At 38.8% G+C, this 15,149-nt stretch overlaps 1 protein-coding gene across 1 annotated transcript; it reads right to left on the bottom strand.

Annotated features, from left to right (window-relative positions):
• Positions 1 to 513: 513 nt before the first annotated feature.
• On the bottom strand, positions 514 to 10,189 carry LOC129734015 (angiotensin-converting enzyme-like). The gene is made up of 6 exons (XM_055695710.1): positions 9,316 to 10,189; positions 4,843 to 5,046; positions 3,660 to 4,218; positions 2,246 to 3,603; positions 997 to 2,177; positions 514 to 937 (listed from the first exon to the last, which is right to left on the bottom strand). The coding sequence occupies exons 1-6, from the start codon at positions 9,319 to 9,321 to the stop codon at positions 568 to 570; spliced, it is 3,678 nt and encodes a 1,225-aa protein (XP_055551685.1). The 5' UTR covers positions 9,322 to 10,189; the 3' UTR covers positions 514 to 567.
• Between the last annotated feature and the right edge of the window lie 4,960 nt (positions 10,190 to 15,149).

Genomic DNA, 15,149 nt, shown 5'->3' with positions numbered 1-15,149 from the left:
CTTATTGCAGTTTCTATTATGGAACATCTTTAAAAATTGCGCTGAACATTTTGCTGAAGCGTGAAGAACTCACCTTGATCTTCGCGCACGATCAATTTTTGCACGACAACTGCTTATTAAATCACATAGAAACCTTCTGAATGAGGAACATGCTGCTTACGCTAATTGCGCAATACGACAGATTGACAGATTTTCAATGTTGTAATTGTACACTCCTAAAAAATACATCATGATTGTGATGAGACAATATCAGTTCATAACAAGAAACAGTGACAATCTTTTGTACCAGCTAGTATCTAGATTGATTTGTTGAGGAAAACAAAATAAACTTCCAGCTGAAGTACCTCTGCAAAAGTAGAGACAGTGGCGTCTTATGCCGACTAGCTATTCTTTTCTCTTCAAACAATCGAGAGAGAGAGAGATAGAGAGAAAGAGAGAAAGTATACGATTGCAAATATGTTGAAGACGTAGAGCGACGCCAAGATCGTTGACCAATAATTTAACTCACAATCGTAAACATTAACTGCGCTCACGATATGGGTCACCGTTTATTCGCACATTAAGAGTCTAAAATAATCTCAACAGTAAACTGACGCCGGTCATTGCTACAATCAGAGAAGTCGACAGAGCGACTGCGGCAGCCGCTCCTTTCTCGGCCTTTTCATTCTCCTCCTTTAGGAACTCGTACAGTGGTGCGTAATATTCTAACAGAGCATCCGTCTTCAGTTCTGTCTCGCCGGTCATAGCCCGCAACGCCTCCGACCAGTGTTCGGAGCGACCCAGCTGCAAGCCAGCCCGTAAACGATCACCGGCTGCCGTGGATCCATCAATGTCACATTTGTGCAAAGGTTTCTCCGAGTTATTGGGCTCATATTCACCGGCTACTTGGCAGAGTGCTTTATGCAGCTGTAGGTCCAGAATGTGAGCAATGAAGTATCTGTCAGAAATACAATAAAATTAAATTCACCTAGAATCGTAATATTGAAATCAACTTACGAAATATACTGACTGTCGAAGGGTATATGATACTTTGCACCTGGGTCGAAAGCATCCAAATCTCGCTCGACTGGGGCCGAAATCATCTGATATTCCTCTCTGAGCTCCCACCAGCGTTTGTTCCAATCCGCAAAATCGACCTCACCAGCGAATACTTCCCAACGCCACATGTCGATCAACAGGCCGAAAGGCAAAAATGCCACTCGATCCAGTGCCTTCAGGTAGAGTGCGTTGATATCATTCTCGTGACTATCGACATAATCTTCCAGCAGCCCGATCTTGCTGAAATGTTTCGGCGTTGCTACCGATAACGCGATCGTGTCACCAACAGCTTCATGGAACCCTGGATTGGCACCTGCTCTCAGGGCTATCGGTTGATCTTTGTACAGAATGTAGTAGTTGATGTGGCCCATTTCGTGATGAATTGTAACAAAGTCCTCCATGTTCATACGGGTGCACATCTTGATGCGGAAATCCACTCGATCGCAGAAATCCCATGCCGAAGCGTGACAAGTTACTACACGATCCGTGGGTTTCTCGATCACCGCTCCAAGGCTCTCGTTGTAACTCATACTATTGTCAGGAAGTCCCAGACCAACGTAGAAATCGTTAGATATTTCGAACAGTTGCCTAATGGTGAAATTTTTTGCTACTAATGCTTTAGTAATGTCCAAGTCAGATGCATTCTCGAACGGTTTTGTACGTTCATACAAGTTGACCCATGATTGGGCCCACATATTACCCAATAAGTGAGCCGGAATATTTGGGTTTTCAGCGTCCATCTTGTCACCGTAGATTTCCATCAATTTGCGACGCACGTATTTGTGCAATTCGCCATAGAATGGTTTCAATTGTTCCCACAACTGTTTCATATTCTCGACAAAATTATCCTCTTCGAAGGACGATCTCCACAATTCTCCCATGTCGTCAGTTCCTGCAATTCCGGCTGCTTTGTTCATATACTTCACGTATTCTGCGTAATCGTTCTTCATCAGCCGTCCCGTTTTATCGCGCCATTCCTTCCAAACGTACAGCAGCTCATCGTAATCCTGTGAGCTAGCCAGTACTCCGTACAGATCCGGATCCAAGCTCAGGGTGGCTTCCGAACAGTTCTGGTCATTGTACGGACAAATTAGAGTAGTGCTGTATATGTTCTGCATTCGACCAAGGGCACTATTCAACTGAAAAATAAAGAGAATTCTTTGAAATGACCTTTAGGAAAAAACTAAACACATTTGAACCAACGTACCGCATTGAATTCCTCAGAAGGAAGCCGATTAACCGAAATCTGTGTCAGATACTGTAACTGCCGACGAATTTCCGCCTTATCGTAGTCTGTAATTTCAACATTGGCGAAATATTTTTCAAAGTTCTCCAGCACAAAGGCGGTGTTTTCGTTGAGAATTTGTGTCAGCTCCTGCAGTAGCGTTATGTTACCAACATCGACCTGAGTAGCGTACTGAGCCTTCACCTGTCGATTGCAAGCAACCTCGTACTGATCGTTGTACTTTTCGATGATGGACTCCATTTCGGCGTTTTTAAGCTTTCGGTTCTCCTGTTGCAAGAATGTATACAACGGTGCAAAGTATTCAAGCAGAGCCTGGCCGCTGATTTTCCGCTCACCTGTCAGTTTCTCTAGAGCGAACGTCCAATCTTCACTGTATCCAAGAGATAGCCCTTCCTTGAGCTTATTACCGGCGGCTTTGCTATTGTAGAAATCACATTTGTGCAACGGGTCAGAGGTGCTGTTGGAAGGATCGTATTGGCCTGCTTCAATGCAAAGCGATCGATAGAATTGGAACTCCAAAATGTGCGCCAAGAAGTACGCGATATACTGCGAGTTTGCTGGAATATGATATTTTGCCCCTGGATCGAAGTCGTCCTCCGTTCGGGTTACCGGTGCGTATACCTTTTGATACTTCTCCCGCAGACTCCACCAGTGGCTGTTCCAGTTGCTTCCGTTCACTGCTCCACTAAATACATCCCAGCGCCACATATCGATTAAATACCCGAATGGTAAGAAGGCCACACGCTCCAGAGCCATTTCAAACAGTGCATTGATGTTGTCAGCTTCACTGTCAGCGTAATCTTCCAGCAATCCCACCTTCTGTAAATGCTGCGGGGTCGCCACAGAAAGCGCAATCGTATCTCCGACCGCTTCGTGGAATGCAGGAGTTGCTCCCGTTTTAAACAATTGCAGCTGATCCTTATACAGAATGTAGTACATGATATGACCCATCTCATGGTGAACCGTAATAAAATCTTCCATATTAACACTGGTGCACATTTTAATGCGAAAATCCTCGCCATCACAGAAATCCCATGCCGACGCATGACAAACCATTTTTTGCTCAGGTTTCTCGATAATGGCCTTCGGACCGTAACTCATTGCACTACTCGGTAAGCCTAAGCTTTGGTAAAATTCGTCCGACATCTCAAACATTTTGGTAGCGTTGAAACCCAACTCCTTCATTTTGGCGGTTACATCGACCAGACTGGCCTCCGGGAAGGGTTTAATCCGATCGTAAAGATTCACCCACGACTGGGCCCACATATTGCCCAGCAGATGCGCCGGTATCATCTTATTGTCACTATCCATTTTATCCCCTAAAACAAAGAAAATTATATCTCTTACCAACCTACAATTGCTTGAACTCACTCACCGTACAAATCCAGCAGCTTGTACCGCACATACGTGTGCAGCTCATTGTACAAAGGCTCGACTTCCGCCCACAGTCGCTCCAGCGTGCCCCGAAGATCATCATCATCATACCGCGCCCGCCACAGTTCCCCATAATCGCTGTATCCGTTAAGTTCGGCCGCTTTATTCACAAACTCCACGTACTGTTGATAATCCGTACGCATTTTCCCGCCCGATTCCTCCCGCCAGCGCTGCCAAACGTATTTCAACTCATCGTAATCAGTCGAGCTGGCAAGCACCTGCTCCATCTCCGGATCAAGAGTCCACTTCGGGTCACCCTCCTTGCACTCCTGATTGGTGTACGGACAGATTTCCGCCAGCTGGTAGGTCGTATCTAGCCGCCGCATAACTTTATTGTACTCTTCGAGTTCGCTTTCCGGCAACGCCGCCGTTCCCAGATCCTTCAACAGGCGGAGCTGCTTTCGGACCTTCTCGTCCTGGTAGTTCTCCACCACCGCGTCCTTGAAGTACTGCTTGTAGTAATCGCTGCGGAACTTCGCGTAGGCCAGAGTGGCTGAGTTCTGTGGATTTGATTTAGTTATTTTTATCAATCCAAAGCAATTTAATAAACTGATAGAAGTATAAAGTAGTTTGTTTACCTAATAGAAACTTGTAAACAACTTTCTTCAGTGTACCCTCACATTTTAAATAAGCACATAATAGAAAGTCTAATCTATTTCGTGAATGACTATTTTATTGATTCTAACAGTGTAATCGCCAGCTTCCAGATAATAAATTCCATTATTCAGTCAAAATTGACAGCGAGGGCTATTTTTATTCGAAGCTTAATCACATCGTTCTAACAACAATGCTAGGTTTTGATTGATTTTCAATGCAATTCAGTTATCATAACAATCGGTAAGTGAATAGTAGAAATTTTCCCATCCATGAGTCACATTTTCTGGCAAAAACATATGCCCGAAAGTGTGCTGTGAAACGAATTTAAATTAAAATTAATTTAAATTGACTCAATAACTAACTCATGGTCTCAAAAATGCTTACAGTTTGGATGCCTACGGCAGATTTGAAGTAAAATAATGAGGAAATGATTTTAAACTGATGTTTCTAGGCAAAAACTAGCTCTAAAGTATCATTGGTAGTAATTTCCGTTCAACATATTGGCCCTCGAACGGGTAGAATCTTACCTGCTCTTCTTGTGCTGCTTCATCTTCCGTGTTAGTAGCAACATTCCAGTTGGCAGTGACCTGACGGTTACAGAACGGGCGAACTTCTTCATCGTACTGCTGCAGCACTGCGGCAATCTCTTCATCACTCAACGCACTTTTTTGAACTACCACCTGAGGAACTGCTAAAGTCAGCGGCAGCAGGCAGATGAGTATCGGAAGGAGCTAACAAAATGATAAAATACACAGGAAAAATAGGTTAGAAAAACGTAAAACATGTGTACTTCTTCACTTAGAAAAATTATTACATCGTTTAAGTTATACATAATACAACTAATTCGACATAACTATTGAATAACCAAGCTGATAAAGCAAAACTTAAAGCCACCCGGCGTTTGAAAGTAACAAACTGAAACTTTAGGTAGGTAAAACTAAACACAACTAAATTTATTACTGACATCACGTAAATCATACCGTAACAGCGAATTATTTAATGGGAAGCTAAATGTTCACCCTTAAGCGGCTGATAAAGCGCCGCAATAGTTTACCATTCACTAGCTGCTGCTAGCCCGAATTTGAAATGGTACGAAACAATGACAAGCAGCACGTAGTTATCGTCTACCGGCACGCGGTGTTTTCCAAACAGACATCGAATATATCGGCAAGCGATATTGTTACCCTTACGTGTAGCAAACTTATTACAAGTCGGACTCGATTATCCGGAGTTTTGAAAAACATTTCGCTCCGGATAATCGAATCCTCCGGATAATCGAGCCATGTTATTTTTTTCAAATTTTTAATATCTCTCATCTAGAACAGTGAGTTTCGTATTATAATATATGATACACAATACATGCGCCGACGAAAAAAATTGTCTTTAGACTATTGCGGCGTTTGTTATTCATATATACGTAATAATAAATTATGTAATATTAATTATCTCGAAGATCGAAAAACGAAATAAAACCCACCATCAATTTAATTAACAAAGTGAGATGAATGGACCATCAGAGAGACAGTTTTTGCTTCGAGAGATTAGGGGAAATATTTTCCAGAAAATAATGAATAAAATATGATTTCATTCTGTTCTTGTTATCTTAAATATTATTAAGAATTGAAGTGTTACATATACAGACCCTGTTTGATTTTGACAACACTTATAATTTTTTTTTTCTAGATCTTGAGCGACCTATAACGACCTAGACGCTCGATATGGTCACTAATGGGCTACTTTGCGGATTTCAAGTCGTTATTGATTTCGCTTGATGAGTTTTGCTGCAATAACCTGGGAGTATCCTGAACACAACCGGGACAGGCCTGCTTGTGGTTCTAAGAACTGCATTGATCATGGCCACAGGAATATCCGGCCATAAATCCAAAACCGATAATTCAATAGCGGTTTTCCTCATCGGCAACACAAAATCATAAAAGCCAGTTCGCGAGAACCGCAACCACCTTTACAAGGGAGGTTGTATCGAGGTTCTCCGATCGGACTGAAACTTTCAGGGTTTGTTTATGCATATAATAGAACAATGTTTTGCATAATGTCAGATTTTTTGAAAAGGGGTAAGTGGGGTAAAAAAGCACGTCAAAAATTGATGTCCAAAAATTGCTAAAAACCTAAAATTGATATAACTTTGTGAAAACTGAATCGATTTTCATGAAAATTGGCATGTTTTTTCTACTTTATAAAGGAAACAAAATGAAAGTCATTGGAAGTTGCTATCGAGAATACATGATGAGAAATTTTTGAAATAACAATCGACATCATATGTAAACTTTACTATTTGAATTTCATTTTTATTTTCGGCCTCAACTGTTTTCAAAGTAATTTTCATTTATTGGACTATATTAACCTTTTTTTTGTTTAGAAAGTTGTTTTCACTTTCAATATTTTCTTACTTTCAGATACAATTTTAATTTTTTGTTTTACCTCAACTTGTTTTTAGTCACTTAAGGTTATATTCAGGATTATTTTCTCTCCGACTTCTTCTGGATTACAGGAATGTTTTCCTAGATAAACTTTTGTATGCTTATTTTACTTTTTTCAGACGTTTCAAAAATTTTTGATATTAATTTAGGATGAACTTTTGATTGTGGTTTTCGAGCTTTTTCTGACGTGAAGTTAATGTTAGGCTAAATTTTTCTGTTCTGTTGATTTTTTTTTGTTAAAATGTTTCCAGTCAGTATGCTACTCGTAGCGTCATTTTAAACTTGGCGTATTTGTTTTTCAATGTTTTTCTTCTTGCAGAAAAAATTCCATCTTTCAAGCTTTTACCGAAGCTTGCTACCATAATTGAACCCTTTTCTTTTTTGTCTCTTTTTTGGTTTCTTCGAGCGGTTTACAACTATTTCATAAATCAAAGTCTTTTTAGAGTGGACTTTGGAATATATTGTGTTGCTTTTCTGGCGTGTTTTCAGTCATTCATAGTAATGATTTTATTGCTTTCGTTTTTTTTTCTGAATTATAGAGACATTTGCTTTCCTTGTTATGTTTTGTTCTTTTCTATTCTTTTGGTGCGTTTCTCAGCCCTCTTGTTACGCAACAAGAGAAAAAATTGATAAAAACATCCATACTTAATTAACTCATATCTCGTTGGTTTCTCGACGGATTTTCAACCTTTGGGTACCAATGAACTCGGAATGAATTCTAGTTTATTGTAAACATATAAAACTGAAAGAAACAAGATGTCAGAAAAAGTTATATGCGTTGAAAGAATGCACATTTCGACCGACACACACTCTTAAAATCCGGAATATTTCCGGTTTCCGTTGGTACCGTCAAATTCCCTAGTAATTTTTGGAAACAAGAATAGTTTAACAGGAAAATGAAACTGGTTTCATCAAAATTGATTCATTTTTCGTGAAGTTCTGGCTATTTGAAGAATGACAAAATTCTGCCTGTCTCAATCATTTTGTCTACCCCCTGTATGTAGTCTACTTTTGTTTGACGAAATAAATAAATAAAACTATTTTGGTTAACCACTTAAAAACACAGAAATAAACCTTTTATATTTCTAATAATATTTCTGCCTGTAGAAAATGTTACCTTTGAAGCCGTATATAACACTGGGTATGAATAGCTATTTTCGAGGTAGACATGCTAGTAATGGAAAATTTATCTGATCGTTCGTTTTACGTTAGACTAGTAATTGAAATAGTCGATTGGATTCAACGTGGATTGAACTCCAACTCCAAGTAAAGCTTTATTGGTCAATTTTTGCCTTCATCGAAACACTACCATTTTCTGACGATATCGGTCTCTAGGATAAGTGCTCTCTAGTCAATATTTCAGTTCAATTGAAGAACCGAAAACTTAATATTTCCATTCAAAGAGCAGGGTTAATCAATAATAACATAATGGAATGAATCGCTAAAAAACCACACGCATTGCAAAAGATTTCTTTAAAAAGTTCGATGTACATCGTAATGCCAACAGATAAAAAAAATTAAAATGTTGTTTGTGATGCTTCTTAAATTTGGTAATTTTATAATAACTCAACGTCCGTCCATATTAATAACGAATCATAACGTTAAGTAATTTTTGTATTTGAGAACTCAAAATTGATTGAAACCTTAATTTGGATATTTACAGTTGTTTTGTGTTGTTGTGTTCGGATTGAAGAAAATATGTAGTGCCCTACACGAATCAATTTGTTGTGAATCGTAAATTTTCTGTATTACCGATGTACAAATTGGAACAAAGAACTAGGTATATATTGATTCAATGAGATAAAATAAAATACAATCGTTTTAGGCGATTTCATATTCACAATTGTCAATCATATACCTTAACATATAACGCGACTCGAAGCTCTTGCGCACATAACGTAGGTGAGGCCACATTATACAAATTGAATTGTTGAAATTCCGGAAAAACACGTACGAGTGTCGAATTTTCGTTTGGTCATCAAAGTTAGCAATCATTCAAGCAGCAGTACTTTTGATTTTAGATTTTACGGCTCTTGCAATTTTCGTCAAAACAATATGTTTGAATTGTAAAAGCTTCAATATACTGTCCAGCAAAGCTCGTCAATCTAGCACTTAACTTATCTAAAAACGTACGAACAAATACCCTCCGAAGCGATCATCTGACTACAAATAATCACTCAGCCATCGGTCGGTACTTCGCATCAAGCTCAATTTCAATAGATTGTTTATCAGCGTTTGATTGATTGATTCAACACATGTACAATCTGTTTTTTTTTTCGCCCTATTAGATGGAGGGGCAAAAAATTCGATGTTCGGCTCCCAATTTCACGGCAATCAATTTTTGCGAGATTATCCGTCATCACACATCACGGGACCGGTTTCGGTACGGTTCACTAGCTAACAAGAAGTCCTGACAAATGTTGTTACTTCACCCAGCATCCCGGTACTGGAGATAAGCCGCGTGGTAATTTGTTGTAATGTTTTGAATTCAGCACGTCACGCTCGAATTTACCAACTAACGAGGAGCCCTTGGGAAACCCGCCTCGGCACTCAGCTACTTACCGCCATGATCACGAAGATTCCGTTAAAACTCGACCAAACAAAACAACACTATTTCGCCCTGGACATCGGAATAACGCGCGCACACCGTCACTTAACCGCGGTCGGCACCAAAAAACCGCTGAAAATGAATCTGATCGTCCGCAAAAAGTTTCCACTAAAAACACCACTGGACGGAGGCAAATTGCTGTACAATAGCCCTATTAAATATTTCAATCACATAATTTCTCCACAACCGGACTCTCCGACACCTTCCGTACCGTGCCGTGTTAATTCACCAGTTTCGGTACTGCAACTGTAGGTAACGCTGTTTGTCAGTAAGCCACCAACGACCAACGACTTACGGCCTATTAGAGTGATAAACACTTTGACTAGACCCCGCACTACACAATGTAACTCTTTCTATCGCTCTTTTTACCACTTCTCGCACTCTCTATGTACGGTACTTTTACGCCTCGACGAGCTTCGATTGACTGATGGTTAATGACTTCTAACTTCCAGTAATATTTATGCGCTATTTCGCGTTCTGTTGGAGATAAGCGTTACAATGCTTCACGCTCATCTAATATCGTTATCTGGATCGAATCTTAAGGCGTGCGAAAACAAGATATGCGCCTATTGTTGCGACTACGGTATATTACTGTCTACCAAATCAATAACCACGACACTGCTAGAGGGATCGATTTTTCCACTCAATTCAAAAAATTTCGACCATATTATCCATCCACTTTGAATCGGCCACTCGAGAATATTGGGCTTACCAACAGTTACCACAGGTGATGACAGTACAACAACATGATGGACTCCGAAACTTAACATGACAACCGCCGTGGTACGTGAGAATATCGAAATCGAAACTATCTGATAAGACCACCGCCACTCTTGAATGAAGTACACTGCTAAAAGCTGAGCAAAGGGGATCTGTAGTGCGTTAAGCGCTATTCGACTACTAAGTGAGATTACTAGGTGAGACGAAAATGATGCCCATGAGAGCCGGCTTACACCAGTCATAATTGCAATGCAATTTATTGATCTGTTTGCGCTCTGCAAAGTGGCTTACTGCTAGCGGCTTAAATGGGACCGTAATGCAAGCAAGATAATGTTGAACTCAGCTAGACGACGACTACTCCGGGGCGCTGACCGTATGATTTGGTCAGTAGGAAAATAGTAGTATAGTTTCATTTCATTTCACTAGCTCTCAATTTTTTTCGTTTACCTTTCAGTAAAACAGGTCAATCACGAGTAACAGGTCAAACACGAACTTCGAACGCTTACCTCTTCCACACTAAAGCTGCTTATTTTTTCATATTTTATTAACTTGCAATTGATTCTGTCATTGAATAAGCTTTAAAATTTCCTTCTCTTCAGCAATTATGTCACGACTGAAGCGAACAAACGATTTAGTTTTTGTCCCCATACCGAATGAAAAAATTGCATTGATTTAGTACATTTAATCAGGGCAGCAGAAAAGTATGCTTTCATTATTGACATTTTTGATATTTGTTTTTAATTTTTAATTAATTAATTATTAGTAAATAATAAGTTTGTGTGGCCAATCAGGGATGGTGACTTCTCAACACTGTTAGGAATTTGTAATTTTAGTTGTTAGGATTTATAAGCTTTCGCTATAAGGACTTATGCCCTTTACCCAGTGATGTATACTGCCGTTCAAAGCAATGTTGTCCCAGCGTGCATCAGGTTTGTGTAGAACATGGGACAACTATGCTTGGAACGGCAGTATAGGGGTCTTCACTGTAGGATCACTTGCAGGAAATTAGCAGACCAATTGAATCGGGTTGCTTGGTATCTTGAGAATTATTACTGTGAAAAAAATTTCCTTCAGCAAATATTTACACAAAAAAATATTTTTTCATCTCTTTGTTAGTTCCTCTCTCTTTTTCTCAAAATTTATTTCATTCGTTTTATATCAACTCCAGCACATTCTCTCTTTTTCCTCTGGATGTCGTTTTTGCTTCCTGATCCCATTTATTTTCTTTTGCTTCCATTTTTTATTCTTTTTCCACCTCACTTTCTCTTCTTCTCTATATCTCACTACCTCTGTCTTCTCTTTTTTTTCCTTTCTCTCTTCTCTCTCTCTCTCTTTTCTCTCTCTCTCTTCTCCCTCTCTCTCTTCTCTCTCTCTCTCTTCTCTCTCTCTCTTCTCTCTCTCTCTTCTCTCTCTCTTCTCTTCCTCTTTTCTCTCTCATTTCCCTCTGTCTCACTCTCTCTATTTTTTCTATCTCTCATCTCTCTCCCTCTTCTCTCTCTATCTCTCTCGTTTTGCCATCTGTCTGTTTTTTTCTTGTCTCTCTCTCTCTCTTTTTCTTTTCTCTCACTCTCTCTCTCTATTTATTCAAAGCACTTTCTATTCCAAATTAGTCATCGACTCGGAAAGTTCTTCTACATTCTCTCATCACTTACATTACACTTTTTCACCTCACCTTATATAAAGATAGATTTAGATAGATTGTAAAAAAAATGTAACAAAACGTAACGCCACCACCTCATGAAAATAACCTAACCTAATTGTTGGAATAAATTTGCCAGATTTTTTTTTGTTACGTAACACTGATCTTACACAACATTTTTGCTTTTGTTTTCACACATAAATTGACAATTGCTTATGAGAATTCGCGTAGGTGCGAACAGCCTTAAAAATCTTTTTTACTTCTGTCAGAGCGGATACATCAGTTTTGTTTTCTTATTTCGAATTCGTTTTTACGGCAGAATTATCCCGTCCCGGACTACGCTTTGCAGCTGAAAAAAAACACTTTCCGAGCAGTTGCAATGGTGTGCGTAATACCAGTGGTAGCTGTCACTTTTGTTTTGGTCATTATCACCATTGTCTTTTATCGCGTTTGTGCTACTGTACAAAAAATTTGCCAATTTACTGAAAAATGACAAAATGACAAAATAAAATAAATAAAATTCAACCTGATGTTTGACACGCAAAGAACGATAATCAAAGCAAACCGATTTTGACACTTTTTTTTCTTTTTTTTGATTTTGACACATACGTGTGAATGTGTTGGTGTCTTCAAAACTGCACTCTGTTTCTTGCGCGGACTGTCCGGGACCGAAAAAGGGTGATCCGGAATAGTCCGTAAAATGTAAAAAAAAACAGTGATAGGACAAAGTGTAGTCCACGGGGTAGCTACACCGCAAAAACGAAAACGACATTAAACAGCCACAAACTGCACAACCGAAGATCGTGGCAAACTGCGACCGCGAGTGGATGTAAAAAAGATTTCGCTTGCGATTTTTTTGAGTAGTTCTAGAAAATTCGCAAATATTTTCCGGTTTATCATATTAAAGTGCCCAAGAACGTGAAGAGAATTTTAATCCCCATTTTCTTCGCTGTTGTGCGTGGATCTTTTTCGTTTATTTGGACCGTAAAGTTTCATCTGCAGAGATAAAGTGTCCGATTGAGTGAATGAATATTGTTATGCAGTTCGAAATAAAAGCTGCGAACTGGTGCCAAGTGAGACAAGACGTGACCGGGAACCTGCAATCATAAATGTGTGAAGATTAGTCAACGTTGTGCCAGACATGGTCCAGTAGAATTATAATGATGATCATACGGTGGCAGAGCGCTTTTCCTCGAAAGTGCAAACCATTACCAAGGAAACGGTGTGATTGTTTGTGTGCGAGTGGTGAAAAAAGTAACAGAATGCATTATTCGCTAAATGCTGGCTCGTAATAAGTGCATTGTGTTTATATTTACAAAAACGGTTATTTATAATTTTGCCATTGGTTGAGTGGTTCTTTTTCGGATCTTGAGTAGATTTTTTCTTTCAGAATCTTTTCTAATATTTTCAAGATTCAAATAACTAAAATTTTGAGATAATTTTGTGGGTATTTGGTCAATTTCATGATTTTTTTTAGCTTTTGAACAAATATTGTATTTTGAGTGACTATTTCGAAGTCTTGTAAATCGGAATGACATGAATCCACGACAGTATGCTAATGATGAGAATTATGGCATTTGAAAAATCTTTTCTTTTGTTACATATGCATATTTGCATCTTTTGGAATTTAAGGCTTTGGATGCATGGAACATTGCCAACTTCTGGATTCAATAGGTGATTTAGTTCATTTACACAAACCAACGGATTCGTTCAACGCGTTCAAGATTACCCTCGTTTATAACGGATTTTACACGCGTTATTAAAATTTTACACAGTATAATTATTTAAATACAACTGACTGAATTTGATATCCCGAAGGACTAACGATTTGTATGAGATAAAATCGCATATAAACTTATCACTACAACGTAACATTGTAATAATCCGGTAGAGCGAAGGGTTCACTGTGAAGCCCGAAAATTTACCATGGATAGCGTTTTCAGGGAGTCAGTTTCGTTGTTCATCAACTTAGCAATAGATACAGCCTGTTAAATTTTTCTTCGTCGTTCCAGTGTGTCAAGGTCCAGTAGACGACAACGATCAGGATACGGTGAAGGATTTACAGGATCCCGCCAAGGTCTCTCAATGCAAATCGCACACGTTCGATACGTAAACTCCGCACTAGCTGATGAGAGCACCAAATTAGAAAGTCATTCTCGATCAGAGGCCTTACCAACGAGCAATAAAGTGTTTTCAAGCAGTGGGGATCTCTGAAATCTTGAGCAATTTTTTTAGTAAATCCTAGCTAACGTATAGCTTTTGAAATTACAGCAGAGCGATGTAGATTAAAAGTGAGCTTAGATTCAAGTAGGATACCAAGGTCGTTGACTTGGTTCACTCTTTTGAGGGAATGCCCATCGATTTGGTAGTTAAAAAGTATTGGACTACTTTTTCGGTGAAACGTCATGACTTGACATTTGGGAACACTAAGGACAAGCCGATTTCGTCGACACCAGTCAACAAATGTTTCTAACAGCGCTTGTAAACGTAAGCAGTCATATAATTTTAGGTCATTAGCATACACTAATTTGCAGTCGACTCCAAGCAGCAAGACGATGTCGTTAAAGAATAATATGAACAGAAGAGGTCGGTCCCAAATTGCTGCCTTGCAGTACACCGGAAACGTTGGTAAACTGTGACGAGAAGCAGGAGTCGAGAAGCAGGAGTGACGAGAAGCAGGAGTCAATCTGGTTACGCTTGCAGTGTAACCAATATCATTCCACTATTGTTATTGTATATCTAACAATGTCTTCTTGTTTTGTTAGATTTTATGTCCAGATAACGGTGAAACTATGCGAAAACAATTTTGATATTCAAGCGAAAGAAACAACTCAATATTATTTTTTAATATTATTTTTTATCATTAAATTGTAATCAGTGAAAACTGCGACTGATGAAAACGATTGTTGATCTAGTTGCATTGCGCATAACTACACATTTGCGTATGCGCTGGTTAGCAATTATCATAGCAACAGATTTGCGCATTACGGTATTAGAATTCGAGATGTATTTTCATTTTATCAAGTTGGCTTGTTTTCATACAATTATGTAATATGTACTTTATATAATATCGGTACTTGTTCTAGTAGCCTTCAATTTTTGCGCTTCTCTGGTGATATAGATGTCGTGTAATAGGTAAACAAATAAAACGAATGAACATTAAAAATTTTCGTTTTTTTTCAAAAATTAAAAATGGCGTTACTGTTGCTCCTTAAGGTGAAATGTGTTCAAACTCGGGGGAATTTTTTTTGCGTCAAAACACATAAAAAAATCATACATAGAAGCCAAGGCAAAAAAAATTGTTGCACTGTGTTACTTTAAACAATGGGATATCCTAAAAATTGTTTTCATTCTATTTCACACACATTCCTGAGTGATCCATAATTGTACTAAGGCAGTGATTTGTTGAAGCAATAAAAAATTCGCGTA

This window comes from Wyeomyia smithii, chromosome 1, assembly GCF_029784165.1.
Source record: "Wyeomyia smithii strain HCP4-BCI-WySm-NY-G18 chromosome 1, ASM2978416v1, whole genome shotgun sequence".
Lineage (NCBI taxonomy): Eukaryota > Metazoa > Arthropoda > Insecta > Diptera > Culicidae > Wyeomyia > Wyeomyia smithii.
Note: the sequence above shows the minus strand (reverse complement) of the source record. Positions and strands in the feature narration are given on the sequence as shown.

Excerpts from the sequence above, each read along its gene's own strand:
- LOC129734015 (XM_055695710.1), bottom strand. Across the intron at positions 2,178-2,245 it reads CTTCTGAGGAATTCAATGCG|TTGAATAGTGCCCTTGGTCG; the intron begins GTACGTTGGTTC and ends TTTATTTTTCAG. Across the intron at positions 938-996 it reads TTCGACAGTCAGTATATTTC|ATACTTCATTGCTCACATTC; the intron begins GTAAGTTGATTT and ends TATTTCTGACAG.